The following is a 20900-nucleotide window of genomic DNA, read 5'->3' on the forward strand; positions in this document are numbered from 1 at the left end:
TCTCACTTCAAGGCTTCTGAAGGATACACACAGCTGACAACTCACAGATAGCTGTGCTATCCAAGCTGCCACCAAAAGGTGACCTAGAGCACAGCCAGACCACAAACAGATCATTTACTACTGTGCTTAACACCACCAGAAGTGACAGTCTTTTCTCACCAGCAGCATGAGTGGAAGATGATGAACAGCAACAGGCAGCATTATTTACAAAACTGCTGCATTTGCAAAAGTCACTGCTGTCCAGCAGACATGAAGGCCCACACAAAGGGTACTGTAACAAATATACTATAGATACTCAGATATAATGGCCATGAAAAAAACTAATCCAAGTTTCTCACAATAAACTATGTTACTTTTCTATTGCTTTGGAAGCTGAACTGACTTTTCTACATTCTCAATACTGCCCAGTTTCTTACATGCTTAAAACATTAAGTCAAATCTAAGACAAAAGAAAGACTCGGGTTTTTTTCAGTCATATAATGGTGCAATGAAAGAGTTACCTGCTCCAGGGTGAGCTGCTTCGAAATTGTATCATTTTCCAGTTTCTTAATCTTCTTCATCAGTTTGTTCACTTGGAATTCCTGTTCCTGTTCTAAATGCTGCTCCAGTTCAGCTTTCTCATGTTGCAGCTAAAAATTCAGGAGACATGTAAATATTTTAAACAAATAAAAGCATGAACTTATGCACCTTTTATATATTTATTCACACATTTATTCCTCCTCCATGTTAAATTCTCTACTGATGCTTCTAAAAAAACTTCAAAATGCACAACCCACCTAACAGTTCTTCAAAAAAGGGCATTTTAAACTGTGCTGCATATTTACAATGCACAGAAAAGTAATTTCCAACTATTGAATTCAGTCAAATTAAAATAGATTATTTTATATACTATATATAATGTATTATAGACATTTCCGAAGTAAAAATCTATCATAATGTTCAGAAAAGCATTAATTTCAATCCAAATGCATCATCTCAAAAACACCCAAAGCACAAACTGCAGGTCTGAGCACTTCCTTCTCCAGGCAGCTGAAAGCTGAAAATTGTGACCGAAATCATACTAATGAAATTGCTGTGCAACTAGTTTACAAACCATAAAAAAAATTTCTAATTTATATTCCTATGCTATTAAAATCAAACTGTCCTGATGACATAAAATTACTGGTTATTTCAAATCAACGTTGTATGTTTTCTTAATATTGAAAGGGTTTTTTTCATTTAATATGTCCAATGGAGAAGAAAAATTTAACTCTCAAGCAGATGGAATCAAAAAATCCCCCTCATAATAAAAATATTATTTACACCCCCAAAATATATGAGTGATGTCTGTCACTTATATAGGGTAAAATAATTTTTCCCTTTTATTTTCTTTGATGACAAAACCAAACCAAAACAATAAAAAAACAGTTATTGATGAAACCTTAATGCTGAAGAATAGAATTGCTAACAATTAGAAAATACTCCCTGGTACAATACAGGTGGATAGTGTCTATTTCACTTAGTAAAGTAAAAGAGTTTTTCCCAACTGCTTTGAATTATATGCAATTATAGTAACAATAGTCTACAGATAACATCTGCCAGCTATAGAGAAGGAAAAATGTGTTACAAAGCGTCACCTTGATGCCAATGTCTTACAGACCTTGAATTGCATACGAAAACAGAAGGAGAATTTTCAGCTCTGTAAGATTAGAGATGGATTTGGTGCAAGAGAGACAGTGATTAGTCTGAAGTGAGAATGGGGCTACCCAACACAAAGCTTAGCAGCAGGACTGTGTGCCTCAGCTCACTTAAGTTCTAAACAACTACAGCAATACTTTCTCTCTGCTGAAACACGTGTCCTCATACAATGCAGGGCCATGTTTGCCTTCCTTCCTTCCTGTACTGGCTTACTTCTGGGATAGTGGGAAGTAATGGAGCCAATGGATGAAGTTCCCCTTAGAAAATGAACCCTCATTTATCCCCCAGACTACGACCTTGTACAATCTATTTTTAGGTAATCCAGGCTCTCAAAAGTTGTCCACTTCTTCCCTCACTGCATCCTGAAAGTCCTATTTATTAACAATTTTGTATCAGCAGTTTGCCTCCTCTTTATGTCCAGATGTTCATCAAATAATTGATAGATGAGCTGGCTCTGTTTATTCAGCACAATCCCATTAGCATCCTTGAGTTGATGCATGGTATTTTGGGAGCAGGAAGAGTAATAGCTTATGTTTACAGGCTCACAATTTTTTAAAGAATTGTCAAGAATCAGACTTACATAAGAAACATTTCTGTACAGACATCCAATTACTTACCTTGCCTGACTACACATGCTATTATCCTGGTATGTTTTAATATCTTACTTTCAAGGACAACTACTTGGACCAATCTGCACTTCAAAAATATAAGGGTGTTGAAAGAAAATCTGAATTTGATTTTGAAAAGGACTGGTCTCCAATTTAAAGCAACTGACTTTGTAAGATTAAACGATATTAAAAATAAATTCTTCTTTGGAGCAGCCTTGTTTCACAAGTAGTAAATTTTCAAGATTTACTACTTTAAGTTTCAAAACAGTAACTCAACAGGTCCATGTCCACCACTGCAAGAACTGAGCCTGCATCAAAACACTTCTCATGATATTCTGCAATATACTGCTACCATTCTATAATGACTAGCAATTGAGGATGCTATAAAAAACATTTTCCATGCTTTTTTAGAGACTTCATCAGGTAAACAAAAATATAACTACATGAAGTACATAGGAAAATATCATAAATATTTATAAGGCTTATAAGAACTTTATCAGGGATGCATGTGATAAAAATCTTCTGTTTACTCTAAGATCTCTGTTGAGATGTATGTGCTCCTTCATTTCTGCAACACTCAAACTAGACAATTAATAATTATTCAAAACAAAGGAAATCTATCTAATAAAATTGTACATTCATTCATTTGGCTTGTAGAGACAGTGAACGTTAGAGTTATAACAAGATATTTTTAAGCAATGGCATAGCACCAGAAAGACAGTGTTATTCCAGTGGAAACACCTTCTTTTATGTGCTACCATGCCTGTTTAAATCAGTCTAGCATATAGTAAAGGGTTTCAAAATTAATTTCTGATATTGCAAACCTGATGGCAGCCTGTGATTTATAACAGTAATGCACATGGGATTGGGGGGTTCTTGCTGGCTGTCAGGAGGAGCACTGCAGCTCTGGCAAGCAGCTCCCACATTCAAAATGTTTTAATGTTCTGGGAGCTCATTCCAGAGGCCAGGCTGAATGAGAGGCATAAACCCCTGCAACTGTGACAAACAAAGGTCTGACAAAGCAACAAACACACAGGCACTGTGAAAAATGTTCCTCTGCTAGGTGCCTTTCAACAGAGTAATACAGCAGTAATTTTGAAACGGGCACAGAGCTGTAAATACTTGAAAAAGAATACTCTCACTTGGGAGAGTGCAAATCATATGCAGTTTAGCAGAAGTACCTCTCCTCGGTTCCAAAATGCAAAGTTTTAGACAAAACAACAGATTTATATGCAATTTTTTCCCTTACTCATACAAAAAGCAGGAAGCCACTTGATGTACAACATCTGACAGCATGAATGCTCTAAGTCTAGTGCCAGGTCAGACCAACACTGCCTGGCAAACCCAGAGATTATGGGTTAATCCCAAAGAACAGTGGAGCAACCAACTGGAGACTCCTGTATTCCTGGGTCAGTCATTATTCAAAGTCTGCATCTAATTTAGCTAGAATTCCCTGCAGAGCAAAGATGCCAAAAATGGAAGTGGGCATTTATGAGTTCATTATTCTCCTAATAAAATAGAATTGCTACACTCTAGTGAGTAATGGTAAGTATTGGCACCCATACATTTCAGGAAATTAAAAAAAAAAAGGAAATTATAATTATCTTACCTTCCTGGTCTAAGAAATCGTTAGTCAAGAATGTAGTCCTACATCTGTATGATGGGAAGACTATTCAATTACAGAAAAGGTGCTCTAATAAGCTCTAAACTGACCATGTGATATGTGCCAATAATACCCTCTTTGCAAACAATGAGTTTGTTTAGTTTCTCTTCTCCAATTTTTAACCTGTTGTTCTATGTGGGTATAATTTCCAGGGTCCAACACTGAAGAATCAACAAATAATCTTCAGACAACAGATAATCTTTCAGAAAACAAAAAACATCAAGTACTATTTTCAGCTGTTTGCTGTTTAAAAAAGTTGCCTGCAACTCATCAATATTCTAATGTCAATTTACTAAATCCATGATCTCTGAAGAATTGAAAAATTACTTTCATGGAAACAAACAGTAATATTGAAATGTTCCCTAATTCTACAGGTAAGCAAGCTCTTTAGTGGAAGGAACAATTTCTTCTGTATCATTTATAAGCTGCTAACCACATTACTGATGTTTAGGAGACTAGATTGATATCCTGGTTTTGTATTTCACAGCAATTTTATCACATCAAAGACATAATCAAGCCATGGAATGAGATCTGCATTCAGCATACACACAAACAGAAAAACAGCTTTAATATTAAACTGTTTGCTTTAAAACAAGTTTTCCACCTGTACTGCAAGTCTTGAGCCACTGTAAATGTATGAAAAGTCATCCAGAAGTATGGAAAACAGAATCTGCTGACCAGTGAAGGGAAGGGTTAATAACACCTTAGCATATGCCATAAACAGAAACACCACTGGTGCCTAGGCACAAGCCACAAAAGTTCCAGCTCTGGCCTTGTGGAGGAGCATTGATATAATCCTTATCTCCTCTGGGCACTGAAGTTTTCAGGTGAACCTCTAAGCAAGAAATTCCACGCCACTCATCCCTCATAGGCAAACCACCAACACCACCAGGATGCTGACAGCTGTTCTCTTTTTCTCTTTTACCTGGATTATTATTCAGACAGGACAAACTCACAATTTACTCTCAAATATTGCTACCTAATGGTGCTGAGAGAAATCACACAGCTTCAGGATGAACAATTTGGAACACAGCTGCATTTATGAACTGCTGTATTTTGAAACCTTCTGGTTGACATAACCATATTTATCAAAGGCTTACAGCAAGGCCACATGGAATGAAATCCAAGGCTGCAGGTGGGGATCAGAATTTTACCTCCATACTCTTGTAGGTATGGCTATACAGCTTTTTCTTTCAGCACAAGCCTGCAGCTTGCCTGCTGAAAGCTGGGCAGTATCTGTGGGATGATGTTGAATCCACAACTGAGGATTTTCTCCAGATGCTGCACAAAAGGTGAGAATAACTCCAGCTTTATGTTTGCATTCTGTTTCAGATGCTTCTCTGCATCTTTTTCTCACCAATGAGAATGAAGTTGTACCCATTAAGGGTTTCCAACAGACAAACAGCACAATCCCCTTGCCTTGTTTCATACATAACAAGCCAAGCATCCCTTGGCCATCTTTTTCTTTAACTTGGGGCAAAAGTCAAAGGATAGTTTCTAAATGCCCATAACAAAAAAAAAAAAAAAAAAAAAAAAAAAAAAAAAAAAAAAAGTACTTTTAGGTTGACAAGAAGTTTATATTTATCTTTGCAAACCTATTTTGCATAATTTTAGCAATTTAAGAATGCTACTTAAAAAAAAAATGTTAAAACAATCTCATTCTAGGGAAAAGGGTAACCATATTTGAAGCAATTACTTGATACAACAATTTACTTGCTGTAGAACTTTGTGGCACAAATTTCTGTCCAAGGTCATTATATGACTTCAAAACCTTTCAAACAAATCAGGTGTAATCCATGCTTTTACATTTAAAGTAAGTTTTGGTTTCCTCTTTATAATGTATACTACAGTGCCACATAACCTGGTTCTGTAACAGATTTCTACATCTCCCTTTCAATTAAACAACATTGTTCAGTGCACCATTTCTCCCTTTACTGCAAGAGACTTCAGTGGAAAGCTTTTTCTGTAGTGATATCCACATCTTACTTCAATTAGAAAAGAACAGTTGATACCCCTATTTTACTGCCATCTGCTTCTCTGTTTTTAATGAAAATGTATGGCTTAGAAATCAAACATGTCTCTTACTCAGAAATATCCTTGTCACTCCTCAAGAACAGCAAGGGGAAGTAGTAATACCAAGTAAGGGATATTTTATCCTGCTACTGAGCTTCCTGTGTGATAACAGGCACCAAAGAGACAAAGTGAGAGAAGGCCCAGTTTTCAGTGACAAAAGCACCAGATGGGATTAGCTCTGCTGGTGTTTCCAAATACTGCATTTCCTAACATGCCTTCAGTCTCCAGCTGCAGAACACAGCAATGCTTACAACATACAAATTAGCTCCTTTTGAAGTGCCTGGTTTTTCATGACAAAGCTTAGAACTGATGGCATGGAAAAAGCTCAGGCAGATCACATTAAACACTCCCCTAACTCAGCACCCTGTCTCCCACAGGAGCCAACAGCAGGTATTCAGGCAAGACTGTGAGAACAGAGCAACCATGTAGAACACTTCCAACAAATACTGAACCACTTTCTAAAAATTAGCAACTTAGGTAATGGAAAGAGGTTTCTCTGCCACAATTGGCCCAGCATCTTCAACTTTTTACTTTTACCATCAAACTGATGTGTTTTAATTCAATAGGAGCAAGAGTTTTGTTACAAGTACGGACAAATTTGCATTAAAAGTTCCCTTCGAGCATTGCTGCACATTCTTGTATATAAAGTTTAATCTTTCAGGACTTGTGTTAAGAATCAAATACTCCAGAAAAGAAAGTGTCTTTCACTAACATTTTAAATTAATCAGTAACTCTTGTCTGGAAGGCAGATGACATTTACTGCAAGCTATACCCATTTTTGCATCATTATACAAACTTTCAGGTTCTCAAAGTTGAGTTCAGAGATGCAAACTTCAAAGCAACACATTAAAAAGAAAGGTCACTCACTACACTTCTTGTACTTTGCTTTTATCAAGTGTCAGCTTTCCAACCTGCCCACTTCCCTCAGAGTGCAGACACAAACACAAAAGTTCAGTCACCAGTCAGTCCTGAGGCTCCTGGAAAAAACATCAGTAAAGGCACCAATTACCTGCATCAGTTTTCTTGAGAGCTCATTAGTGAGAAATTCCTCTTCCTTTTCATAGTTTACTGCAAGTGTTTCTTTTTCTTTCTGCAGAGCTTGAATCTTCTTAAACAGAGTATTACTGATGAATTCTTCTTCCTGCTCTGCCCTTGCTTGCTGTGAAATAAAAACATAAATTTGAGAAAAAAGGGAGCAAGTTTCCTTTCAAAACAGCTGCAATTATTCAATTCCCCTTTAAATGCCTATCATCCTAGAGGCCTGTAGGCTGGACCTAAGTGCTGTTACCAACCCCTTCTATAAGGTTTAGCACCTTTTTTCATTTTTTGTTTTCAACCTTTTGACTTGAGAAACTGCCCTGGTGCTTTAAAGTAGCCTCCTCCCAACCAAATGCACAAACTCCTCAACCTTACAAACTTTATAAAAGCATTACAGACTCAGACAACTATTTTTACCTACTCTATGCCTGAAAAGGAGCTCCTGTCTAAATGTTCTCCATTACAAGCTCAGCACAGCTCAGACGGCTGCATGCATCACTGTGCCCCCTTTTCAGACCCCCTAGACTGAGCTCTGCTTTCCAGGAGTCAAATAATGCTCCTCTTCTTTCACCCCAATATGCAGAGCCACAGGCAGCACAGCTCCTCTCACAGGAATTCCTACCCCACCACCAGGAAAACAGCTGTGATTCCTCCACTGCTAATCCACTACATACAACAGCAACTCACAAAAATGCCATGGGGCTTTAGCTTTACTCCAAGCTACTCTGGAAATCTTCTCCACGCAGAATTACTACAAGTGACAATTTCCATTTCAGCTTACTGCACCCTGCACTGCTCCACAGAAAGCCAGCTTGGGACACTGCTCTCTTGCATTCCCTACAGTTTACATGTTTGTATGGTTTTAAGCATAAAGGTGATAAATGGAACATAAAAAGGATCTTTTGAAAGCCTGTTCTGAAAGGCCATGAAGGGTACTTCAAATGGGCAAATGAATGATCACAGCTACAAATTGGTACAGCCAACTCTTAATGCCACAGTTCAAAGCCTAGAACAACCAAATGACAGAAATACTGCATTAAACCAATGAGGCAAGTTAGTGCTAGGAGTGATTTTATTCCCTGCAATAAAACCCATGACTTGAACTGCACATAAGTGATTTGCCCTGATTCTAATAAAATTACACCAGCTTATAGCTTATGCAAACATTCTGCAAGCTTTATTTCAGTAAACTTAGAGGAAAATTTAAGAACAGAAACAGACACATTACTGAAAGCTTATCTTCCATAATCCTCTGCCCAAAATGTGCCAAAATAACAATCTCTTTATACTTATTGCACACTGGAAAATGCTTGAAAGATTTCATTATGTCAGTGATCTTTTAACTGGAATGATACATTCCCTAGTGGTCCAAGAGCCAATTACTTAGACACCTTCAACATCTAGGAGAAAAGTTAATTAAAGAACATAACTGTCTTTCAATCTGGTGAAACAATATGACAATTACAAATTTTCCTCGTGGTATCACCAATATCATAAAATCTAAAGCAGTGGTTTGGAAACTTCCCAGTTGAGTCCTCATTCCATCAAGTCCTTCTCTTCACATCTTTGTCTGTGCTTTCTTGTGTCTTCTCCCATCTCTACTTCTTTCTTCACATGGCTCGTTCCTACAATCTATCTGCCACAGCTCCCTTCTCCCTGTCACCACCAGAGCTGGTACAAACCCAACCAGAAAAAAAAAACAAAAAAAGAAAGAAAAGCAAAAAAAAGCCAGGTCAGGTAGAGTTTGCTGGCTTAGCAGCTTAGGTCCTGCACAACACCTCCTCTCTAATGTACTGCATCTCCACAGCAGAGAACAGCTACTCCAGCATGTTCAGCAGTGGTATTACTGTCACATCAAGAAAATAGAGATTTGTCCAAGAGGTCTGAGGAAATGTTACATTGTCAGCTCACATCTCAATAGATTAAAACTCCTGGAATCAAACTGATCTGAATAACATCATCTATCAGCTTCTAAACGTGGCTTTACTTAGAGCTACTAACCATCTTATGTCTTCAGAGACATTCCAGAACAGAGTAAACAAGTCAAATTGCAAGGGCTCATTGTCCTCAAATCATTAAAATTCATGCATACTGTTCCAAAATCAACTCCTCCACTGCCTTCACTACATAGGATTTCTATTTGTGTCTGGTTTTCAATGCTTCAGACAACAGAAGACAGTAACACAGACCAAGCTTACCTAAAATTAAACTAGAAAGCACTTGGTTCTGAAAAACAAAAGAATGAGGGTGTTTCTGCTTTGATTTCTATTGTGTGTAACTTGCCCAGATTTGTTCTGTTCATGCTTTGCACCAGTCAAAAGCTCTAAAATCACATTATTACAGGACTGAGCCTGCACAAGACTCTCTGCCAGCTCCTGGTGTCACATTAACGCCGGTGCTCAGGCCAACAGGAGCACAAGCTGCCAAGCTCCCTGGCCAGGCCAATGCCCCTCTGGAGCTCAGGAGGCCAGGCAGCAGGCCAGCCAGGCTGAGGAGACACCCAGGAACCAGCCTTGCCCTCGCTCCTCTGTCCTTTCCTGCATCTGCCTCCCCAGCTGGCTGGCACACACAGCGTGGTGCTGGCACAACAGCAGGGTGAGCAGCCCTGCTCAACAACTGCCCTGCAACAGCCCTGTGCCCACAGCATGCGGGAGGCTCTGCGAAGGGTGGGCAGGGTAAATCTGCCTCCCTCACACAAAGAATGCATTTCTCAACCGAACAGCGCCAACCCTACACATCTGCACACAAACTGCACACTGAATACAATGAATGTCCAGTTAATTACCCAAGGGTCAGCACTTTCAACACAAACATTTCAGCTGAAAAACATCAGACAGTTATTTAGACTAGGTACAAACCACATAACTCATTACCACATTTCTTCTCAATTTCATACTGAAACTTACCCTCTATCTTGTTACTCATTAATTGGTGAGAGTTAAATTATCTCAAGTAATAGGATAATTCATGTTTACCTTAATATTGCCTAAAGTCTTCAAAAAAAAAAAGAGAAACAAAATATAGAAATCAGAAATGCTAGGTCTTCCACAAGGGTATAGAATTCTTGGTTTTCCTCTATTATCATATCACACTCCACATACAAAAATACTAACAGCCATTTACTCTGTTCTGCGTATCATATTACAAAATAAATTGCTAAGGCACAGAGTGATACAAAATGATAACACCTGATCAGTCAGTCTCTGGAAACCTGAAACAAGCAATCTACTTTCACCACAGATTTTCTGCATAACAACAGACATATCCACCTGTCTCCCTTGTCTCAAAACTCCATGCACAGCTAACTTGGAGCATTCCATGAATGCATCCACTAAGGAAAATTTCTAATTACTGTGGTCAAGACTATAAATGCAAGGGCTATCATATTACTTTGCAGGAAATCAAGAATAAAGAGGGAGATAAAAAGCACCTCATGCACATAAACCACAAAAAACCTCTTATACTTTTGAGGAAGAAAAATCCTATTACTTTTATTGAAATCCTGATCACTAGTAGAGCTGATGCACGAAGTGTCATAAAAATCTGTCCTTGTGAGCTCAAATTTCAAGTAATTTTAAAAGAACTAAGAAACATATTTTCCTAAACTTTACGTAGTAACCAAGTATCATATTAGGAAGTGAGCTGCACTAAAGTTCTTTTTTCACATGCTGCATATACTACCATAAATTGGAAGGTTTGCCATTAAAATACTTTCCTTCTCTCAGTTCCTCTTGCAAATACACCTTTAGCAGGCCAGGTTCACACTGCTGAATTTCTTGGTTCTAGCACCAGCTTCTATTTCTGGTGGGATGCTCTTTCTGTATCACACTGACCACATCGCTCTAGTGGCACTGTATTCTATGAAGCAGCAAAATCCAGTACTTCTGATGAGGCACCAGCTTACACACAGTCACATAACAAAATAAACTATAACAAAAAAACTTAAAAAAAATCTCTTCTCCCCCCCACCACTAGCTCTTCTAAAAGCCTCACAAGCCTTCCTGACTCTGCAGAGCAAGCAAGTTCAGCAATGCAATTAATACCCGCTCTGTAATCAGCATCAGCACATTATCAGTGACCTGACATGAACACGTTCTTGCATTTTAGTGCCAGGTGTCATTTCAGACAATTTCAGCAGTAAACATTTCACAAACTGCCCCAGGCACCCACACAAGGCAGGTGCCAGGCATGCCCAGCCTGCAGGCTGTCTCCAGCAGCATCCTGGGTGAAGGTGACACAACATTTCAGGGGATCTTACTGGAAACAGCCTACCAAGCATTGTTTTGATCTAATCCACCCTTGGAGGTCTTTCATCTTTATGTCAAGGGCTACCATGACCTCTTTACCTCTCATCCAACTTTTCCTGGTGCGGTTGGTAACCCTGTAGATGGAGCTGAAGAGCAGTTTAATCTGCCACAAGAAATTCAATCTTTACTACTGAATATAGACTGAAGGGTCGGGACAGCTTTGGGAAGAGATGATCTCAGTTGCTGCACATGTTACACTGAACTAAAGCTGTCACTGCAGAAAGCAGCCCTCCCAAAAGTTCTGCTTAATAGGATGAGGTAAACAGGGTGACAAGTGCAGGCTGTTACAATGACATGAATTTTGAATATGCAGTTCTTGCATAAAATAAAACGTAAGCTTCCCAAATCTCCTGAAGTACACACTCCTCCTCTCTCAGTACTAACTCAAGTGACTGCTCTGGCCATACTTTCTGGCACCAGGTTAAAATGACACAGAAAACTACAAATGCAATAAACTTTCCAGCGAGCTGATACTGTTCTCTTACAAAGAAACTTTTACAATGCAGCTTTTTTTTTTTTTTCCTACAAACCTTCCAGCTGCATCTGAGATGACCACAGCGCATGCAATGTGCCTTACAGACAGTGAGAAACATGAACCACCACAAGAACAGAAGTCAACAGCAACTCAGAGAACTCCCACTACTGCCAAACTGCAGCGAGTGCCCAGCAGCACATTCCTGCCTGCAAGGGCTGAAGGACAAGGAATTCCCACCCAGGCCCAGAAATGACGTGGGCACAGCTTTCCCCTCACCCAAGGAAAGGTATTTCTTTCAGCTGGGTGGCCTGTCTGAGAGAAAAGAGTGAAGGCTCTTGTGGTTGAAGTGGTGAGCTGGAATTCAAGTTCTGGGGTCAACTTGTAGTGTGATTTCCTGTCTAATCTGTGACAAACCCCCAGGGTAATTTCCTCTGTTCTGACATAAAAGTACCTTTTTCTTTTTCTTCTCCCTTCTTTAAGATGAGTTTTCAGGAGTAAGAGAACAATAGAAAGAATCATGCATTTTTATCTTTGGGCATGCAGTATTTCCTAGAAGCCCCAAACAAGCACTAATACCTTTGAATGGCTCCTTTAGGACCCCAAGCTGCAGGACTGTTTTTTTTTAACACAGACCTGGCAGTGTAGGAGGAAAGCATTTTTTTTGTTGGTTGGCTTCTAAAAACAAATAAAGAACAGACACCACCCTCCATCAGAAAAATCACAAACTTCCAGGTTCACCAAAAGTTATTTTCCAAATACACCAAGGAAGAAAGAAATTCATTATTGAAACTCATCCTGAGAACTTAAACTACTCTAAACATTGCCTATTGTGTAACATTAAAGCCACTGAAACAGAATTGCTTCAAAGCATAAGTCCTATTATATTACAGCTATTTAGTAGATGAGTTCTGCTGCAAGAGGACACAAAAAATATATCTGTTTTTTATAATAATAATAATACAATTTATCATTGTAATAATAAAGGAATAACTCCGTGATAAGCTACCATTTAAAGTATTAAAATACAGCTCCTTCTAATCTCCATTTATAATAGGAATTTCTCTGTCCCCTTCATCCCCCACCCCTCTCCTCTGTAAAAGGTCAATCAGGTTTTGGGCAGACATGTCAAACGCCTCTGTCACAGCCCTGCTGCTGCCAGCTCCAGGCACAGCAAGCTCTTCCCTCGATGCCCAGCAAGTGATCCAACACATGGCCACACAAATCCACAGCAGATGCACACTGAATGGAGAAATGAGCTGACTCAAACTACATAAGAAATGCATTCTTCTCCCAAGTCAGTCTGAGCCACAGTCAAATGTTTTCAGCTCATGCAGCCTGGTGGGATCTTCTCTCAAATACTCAGGTGCACACATCTTGTGGTTTGGGAGGAGCACTTAAGAACAACCCTCAGAAGCAACCAGCTTCCTAAACACAAAAGTCACTGGTACTCTTTCATGCTGAATAATCTCAGCATCAGCACTGAAGTAAATTGTTTGATGGTATGCAATCCCATTGCACACACTTCCTTCTCTGCATTTTGATGATGACCTGAAACCCTTGCACAACTGAAACACACAAGTGGTAAAAATGAAATAAGCAAGTTATGAAAACAAGCTCATTTGACAAGCATAAATATTTATAAAATTAATGCATTTGGCTAATTACAAACTAAGTGTAACAAGCTATATGAATTTCATAATTAATACAATCAATTCCTGAATTTACTTACATAATTGAAAAATAATTTAAACAGATTTCTTCAAAACAGAAAAAAAAATAGTATACTCCCTTCAAGAGCTTTTATTATATCAAAATACTGGCAGATTAAGTAGTTAATAAAAATGCAGCATGTGAAAAAGCCACACTCTCTGCGACTGACAAAATGTCAAGACAGAGCTTAGAAAAATGTATCAATAACTTTTACTGAGCACTTTAACCATGACCACATATTGCTATGCAATCTTAATGTAACTAAAGATTATATAGTAATAAGGCACCATAAAGGCAAAAGTATCAGGGTTGTACAAACACATGCTAAACACTTCTTATTCTGAGCACTCAACATGGCAACCTTAAGAATCTGACTGTTCATTAGACATATGCTTTATAGCTCTTCTTTTTCATTCACTTAAACATCCTCATGTAGAACAAGCTCCCAGACTGTTATCAGGGCTGGAGTCTCTGCTTCCAGCACACAAGAGCTGTAACCTGAGCCAAGAGAAGTCACAGGCCAAGGCAGGAATGACCCAGCAGGAAAATTAAATCTAGCCTGCAGACCTTTCCAAATGGCTCTGTTTCATGAGGCCCTTCCTCGGTCCCATGGCTGCACAGGCAGCACACATTTCCTACACCTGCTGCATTCGCAGCAGCACTGGTTTCCAGAGCATGGGTTAAATAAGTATGTATATAAGCACAAAGAAACCCACTGCCCCTAAGTCCTCAAGTTCATTGCTTACAAGCAAATACTACTTCAAAATGCACATGAAATGTTCCTCAGATGAGCTGTAATGCCTGCACACGCAATCACTGCCAGGAAGGCACTGAGAATGGGATCTGTGAGACACCTCCATCCGCCCAGCACAGGCAAGGGACCATTCCCAGCACAAAGCATCAGCAGCACATCCCTTCCAGAAGATGGTGCTTTGCCAGGGACTTCCCCATCTTTGCTAGCTTGCACCCAGCTGAAGACTTGCATTGACAAACTCAGCCAATATGGAAAACACAGCTACACTGCCATATCAAACTCTGAACCAAAGTTTGAAATACCTCTCTCTATTAATCCTTTACTGATGACTACTAGAAAGAAATTTTTGCTTTACTATTTGACTTCTAACTGCACAGCTGTTTTACTGCTGGATTTTTTGCACTGGAAAGTTTGCTAGTTAATTAATAGTGTAAAACAAATGGGAAACAAGTATGTGGAACAGGTTTTGCTTTTGCTCAACCTCAATATAAAAAATGCTGAAAAACATCACAAAGATGCACATGTACACAGCAAGATTTGTACTTTTATGTTCAGTTTGTCTGAATTTTCAAATGCTCAGACTTGTCAATGTGAAAGAAAAAGGATCATTTTTGTTCTAATCTTGTAGCATACACTGTTTTGGAGGTGGTGTGCATTAATAATTTTCCACAGCCTATGTGATCATTGGAATAACCACACATCTTAAAATGCTGTGGTTTATTTGACCTGCATCTACAATGCTCAAATTTAATGAAATCTGGTTGTTAAGCTTCTAAGAAACTACTAACAACAACTTAAATCTCAGTAACACCACCATTAGTGCTAGGACCTACAAGGAATGTAGCACCCCAGTACAAATTATTCTGATATCAGATGTCTAATGCATAAGCACTTTTTAAATTAACATATTTTAAATGTTTTGTAGTTTATTTTCTGACCACTGATAAATCAACATTTATCTTCAATGTAACCACACATTAACCAATTCATTTTGCTGAACTGACCAATTAGGAAACTCAAAACTGCCCACTCCCAACATTTCAGAGCAGGAACAGCAAAAGATTTAGCAGCAGAGTAGACTATTAGGTGACTAACTTAATGCCCAGCTTCTGTTCAGAGGTATATTCAGCTAACAGGTACTGAGCTGTTCTAAAATAACACTTCTGCTCAAGATGCAACCACAGCAAACTCCTGTTACAAGCAGCTCTGCACCCACAGCTGTTTCTCTACTCAAAGGCAAAAGAGCACAAGTGAAAGCACTGAACAGAGATTTAACAGTCACCCCCCACAAATAACCTCCATGAAAATCCTACTTCACTTCACGTGGTCCAGGTAACTCACTGCAAGCATGTAAGTATGAAAACCATGTTTTTCTTCATTGGAGTACATAATGAGAAATTGAAGTGTAATTCTGTTATCCCCAGTTTTTTCCAGGTGCATGGCATGTGCCAAGGAGGGCCACCTGCATACCACAGGTATTAGCAGTGACTGCCCCTGCTCCCAGGCAGAAAACTGCACATTTTCTCACTTTGACTGGGTCCTGAGCACCCAATGCCTGTGTATTCACCATCCTTCCCTTCTAGGTAAAAGTGGCTTTCAGCACTTGTAAATCCTTCTTTCAAGTGTTTATAACCTCTGGTATATCTACATCAATCAACCTGTTCTCCTTATCTAAAACTAAGGATAAAGACCACCAGATAAAGATCCATTTATGGGGCTTTCAAACTGTAGATGCTCATCATGTAATTTCTTAACTGTCTTTAAAACTCTTAAACCCTTTTTATTTGCTGGTGGAGAGGCAGGAAATGGGACTGTTGTTGGGATTTTGTTTGTTTGTTTTATATGACAAATTCAAAGACAGCTTAGGTAATCATTAGGGATGGCAATGTTTTTCCCCAAAGTAGCAAGGTGTCCTTAGCCACTCAACACAAACAACCTCTTAAGAGGGTTAAAATCTCTCCCAATTTCCTGTTACACAAACTGAATTTCCAGAGAAACACTTTCACAGTGATTAACAAGAGCTGGAGATGAAACTTGTTATTAATTATAATCATACCTTTTCCTAAACCAAACCAATATATTCACAAAGTGAACACAACACTGTCCAACCCACTGTTAAGGCACATTAGCTCCAGCTCCATTACAGAAAAAGAAATGTTTCTACTTACCTCACCTAGGAGTCAATGAGTCGTTTTTTTGGGTATTTTTTCCTTCTCTACAGTTTGGATATATTACAGTACCTATCACAGTATTCCAAAGAGCAATCTCTTTCCAGGCTTTTGAGGCAAGATACAAGTATATAAATGTGTAGTGTACGAAAATATGATGAGGAATATGAAGAAATAAATCCTTGGCCTTTGTATTCTCTGTCTCTGGCCCCTACAAACAGAGATTTGCAGGATGTGGGGGAATGCAATCATCCTTGAATATTCCTCCTTTACAGAAGTGAGGAAGTAGGTCTGACACAGAGAAAGCTTTAGGAAATGCCTACCCACCTTTCCACTCACAGAGCAAGGACCATCCAGTTACATGTATCAATAATGAGAGAAAAGGGATTTTCTGCATATCTAAATTTCAGGTTAAATTTACTCTGTGAAACTGACTTTGGGAGTGTCCCTCTTCTTGACCCAACCAGGATTTCATGGCCTGTGAGGACAGAAATTTTGCCTAGTTAATAATTCCTGGCAACACGAGCCATGACAAAATGTCTAGAGTTCATTTTTAACAGATATGAGAAACACATACCCTTTAAAGCTCCTGCAAACGTGGTGGCTGAAACCTTACAGTTTGCAAATTTGGTAATAGTGGCTTTTGCTGTTTATTTGAAAATTAAGCAAAACAAAGTGGAAATCCCACCACCTGGTGAAAGTAGAAATTCAACCGTAAGTCACAGAAAGAAGCATAACTTCATATTGTGGCATGCTAAACATTACTGGGTTTTATCATGTCTGACTTGTTAAGAAACATTTATACTTTCACTCAGGACCAAAGCATATCATGGTGGGAATTATTTATATATGTGGTAGGAGTTTTAAGTATGATTAGCACCACCACCACCACCAAGGGAACTAAAAAGGCCTTAGCTTTACAGTAATAAGCAGAAACATCACATTTCAGGCAGTTTAAAAAATTAAAGCATTTGAGGAAAACTTTACAGACAGCTGGAACACTGCTAGGCTGTTTCCATCTACTGCAGGGCTGAACAGATGCTCATCCACCTCACTGGGCCCTCCCCAAACTAAGACCAGACTGCGTGTAATATTAGAAATTTCAAACTTAGTAAAATTCAGAGGTGAGAGAGGAAGAGAAGCCTTATCTGAAGAGTTTCTCCATCAGTTAGACTATCAGCTGAGCAAATACCTACTTTTCCAGGAAAAAAACAGCTGCAAGGGAATGCATGAAGGGATAGAGCACTCTCAGGAGCTGAAAGGATCGTCCCCATAGACACCAATTAGCCTACAATGCCTGTATTTTAACTGAATAATTGAAATAATTACAACTCAAGTGCCAGGATTAGAAACTGCTTCAGTATTTCTATAAAAATTGCTTCAGCTTTTATCAAGTAACCCTTGCACCCCACAGAGAGAGATGTGAAATCCACATACCTGTAATTCAGAGTTCCCCACTTAAGATACATTTTTACGGTGGAATACTTCACCTTAACTGTCTTGCCTGTCATTTTCACTTTGTTCTCCATCCCATACATTGAAATGGGACACTAACAGACTACCTAATTAAAGGTCAAGACACATCTTCAGTCAGACAGAAGGACCTGACTGGAGAACAGGAACTTGAGATGTTCCCTTCTGGCCATCCCCAGGCTGCTGCGTTGGAAGCAAGACATCACAAGAATATTTCCTGTTACACATCCAGGGGAGCTTGCTTTATACTGTATTTTTTGCCTCTCTCCTAGAGCATGTCTTTGTCTCTTTTCCATTCATTCTGTTTGAACCCCAAACCCCAAACATAATTCAATTTGTACATTTTGTCCCTATTCTCCTACTTCATCTTCATCTGTTTTTTTTTTTCTTTAAGAAGACTGAAAGAATTCACCTCTTGATCTCCTGCTAAATTCAGCAACTTCCTCCTACCCCCCTGCCCAAAAAAGAGCAGCAAAGCAACTGTTTCTCTCACTGTTTTTACAAGGCTATGCTGAGATACATGAGATGTCTACTGCTGACCATCTTCATTCCTGTGAAGGACAGCACTGTCTCATTTCTTCGTTTCAATCACATTTCAAGGTCTGTGAGACACTGGCATTCCATTGTCCTGCAGCACCCCACAAGCCCAGCTGCCTGATCATCTTGTTTGCAGCTGCCACAGAGTCACCATTTCAGTGGCCTGCAATCCCACCTGGGATCCTCCCAAGCACACTTTATGAGGGGCGGTGGGAAGAAAACCTTTTGTGAAGTCTCCAGCAGAAGCATAAGCTTGCTCACCACAGGTCAGTATTATTTGCTCAATTACTACAAGGAGCTTTGGCACTAAGAGTGTGTATCTGAAAATACACCCCACATATACCAACACTTGAAACCAACAACTTGGAAAACAGCAGCTTCAACATCAAAGTCAGTATCGGCAGCAGGAGGAAACAAGCAATGAGAACAAGTAAACAGAATTAATAAGTGCAAGAAAACCACAGACGACCACCTACCCACCCTGGAAAAAAAAAAAAGAGTTTAATAAAGTGAAATAATTTTCCTTCATCCTTTGAAATCAGTATTAAAATTCAAGCTCCATTCAAGTCAAAACCACAACTAAAATGAAATACAGAACTTCCAGGATTTGAAAACTATGCTAAAATCTGGTCCATACTAGCTTTCTAATACTGGGATCAGCAACAGCACTAAAAGCCCTAAAAACCTCAATACTGATTACTAAAGCAGCTGATGTGAATAATGCAAAACTCAACAGTCAGTTGGGCAGGTGACTAAAAAGGAAGTTAAAAATGTCTGGCAGATATACAGCAGGAGCACATATGACTATTTTTTGTTCAACTGAAAGCAAACCTGTTGTTAGGTGTAAAATACAGTAAAAATCAAAGCAACCTCTCCTTCAAAATGTTTTTAAGTCACTGGAGATACACCAAGGAAGAATGGGCCTTAGTAAATGTTCAAACCTGAAAATAAAGACTATTCTTAAAATAAAAGCTGATTAGAAACCACAGAATTCTAACACAGAATTCATGATACAACCTCAGTGAGAAAGTTCATTAAGACGTAAAATTACTTTCTATGCAGAATAGTAAGCCCACAGAAATACCAAGAACTTTGCCTTATTAAAATTTCCCAAGTGCACTCTACAATTTCAGTTCTTTATTTCACTTTCATCCCCAAAGTAATTCAGAGCAATATACCAGTATGCCTACTGACTGAACACATTCCACCATTATTAAATATGGGAACATCACATAAAGTAACTGATGAAAAAGTATAGTTGTTGTATAATATTTAAAGGCAAGCAAAACTAGGTGGTTATCAGAGTTTGGTATCAACCCAATGGCAATACTGCAAACAAATTAATTTACAGTATAAAGGACAGAAACATTAAACAGGTCATTCAGCATGGTTTTATAGAAAACAAGTTGTGGCAGATAAGCAAATCTTCATCTTTCAGCCAAGGACTATTTGTAATAAAGATAACCACAAAGGTGTAGGGTGTGTATAAGACACCCATATGAGTTTTTGATTTAGTAATACATGCCAAACGTTATTTTAAACTGGCTATAAAATAAAGTATACATCAGGATTTCCAAAATGGCTTGCTGACCTCAAAAATACTCATCAATGGGAAGTCCCATTTCACCACCATGTACTAAGCAGGATGTTGTTTAAAATATTCCCTACACAATTAATTAATTCTCTGCTCTAAACCAAGTGCTTCTGGACAACCCAGCAGTACAAATCAGACCTGAACAAGGCACAGGTGTGCAACTCTATTTCTGCCACAATAGCCAAAGCACACAGCAGCAAGCTCATTAAAGAAAACTGACCACACTGGATGAGAAAAAACAAAATAAGTAAAGTTCCAAATGAAGATATCAGAAACATTTGTGGAAATTTGAAGCAGAAAAGGATGTTTGGACTAGACCAGTGCATCGTATATAATTCAACATTTTGGATTTCCAGCACCTCAGAGCCTGAGAGCTTAGCTTAGTTTGTCAATGTAAACTAAAGTTGCTTGTTACAGCCTGTATCTTCATAAGAAGAAAGCAGAGGATTCAAAACACTCATTAACCCAGCCAAAAGGCACAGCAGGAACCAACAGCTCAACCTTGAAACTGATGGGAAGAACGGGAGGCAGGACACCAAAGCCTTTCCAAGCACAGTGATTCTTCAAGAGTCTTCAAATTAAAACTGGATACACTTCTCAAAGACACATTTCAAGGTTAGTTACAAGGTTCAGTGCGGAAAAACTCACAAAACCATGTGACAAAAATTTAAGCAGATGATTACATAAACCTCTGAAGCCTTAAACTCCCTTAAAGCACAAGCATTCCTGTTGATTAATATTTGAATTAAGTTCAGAAACATGGACTTTTTCTGTGGTTTTTGTTTGTATTTTAAACAGCATTCAGGAAGGCCTACAACACACC

At 38.8% G+C, this 20900-nt stretch overlaps 1 protein-coding gene across 1 annotated transcript in view; it reads right to left on the reverse strand.

Annotated features, from left to right (window-relative positions):
• CCDC6 (coiled-coil domain containing 6) overlaps positions 1-20900 on the reverse strand; it is a 48007-nt gene that overhangs the window by 21258 nt on the left and 5849 nt on the right. The window contains exons 2-3 of the mRNA XM_059476762.1: positions 7031-7180; positions 501-629 (exon numbers count right to left, since the gene is read on the reverse strand). Of these exons, the coding sequence (XP_059332745.1) occupies positions 501-629; positions 7031-7180 (279 nt within the window). The remainder of the gene's footprint in view (positions 1-500; positions 630-7030; positions 7181-20900) is intronic.

Source organism: Ammospiza nelsoni, chromosome 8 (assembly GCF_027579445.1).
Source record: "Ammospiza nelsoni isolate bAmmNel1 chromosome 8, bAmmNel1.pri, whole genome shotgun sequence".
Taxonomy (NCBI): Eukaryota; Metazoa; Chordata; class Aves; order Passeriformes; family Passerellidae; genus Ammospiza; species Ammospiza nelsoni.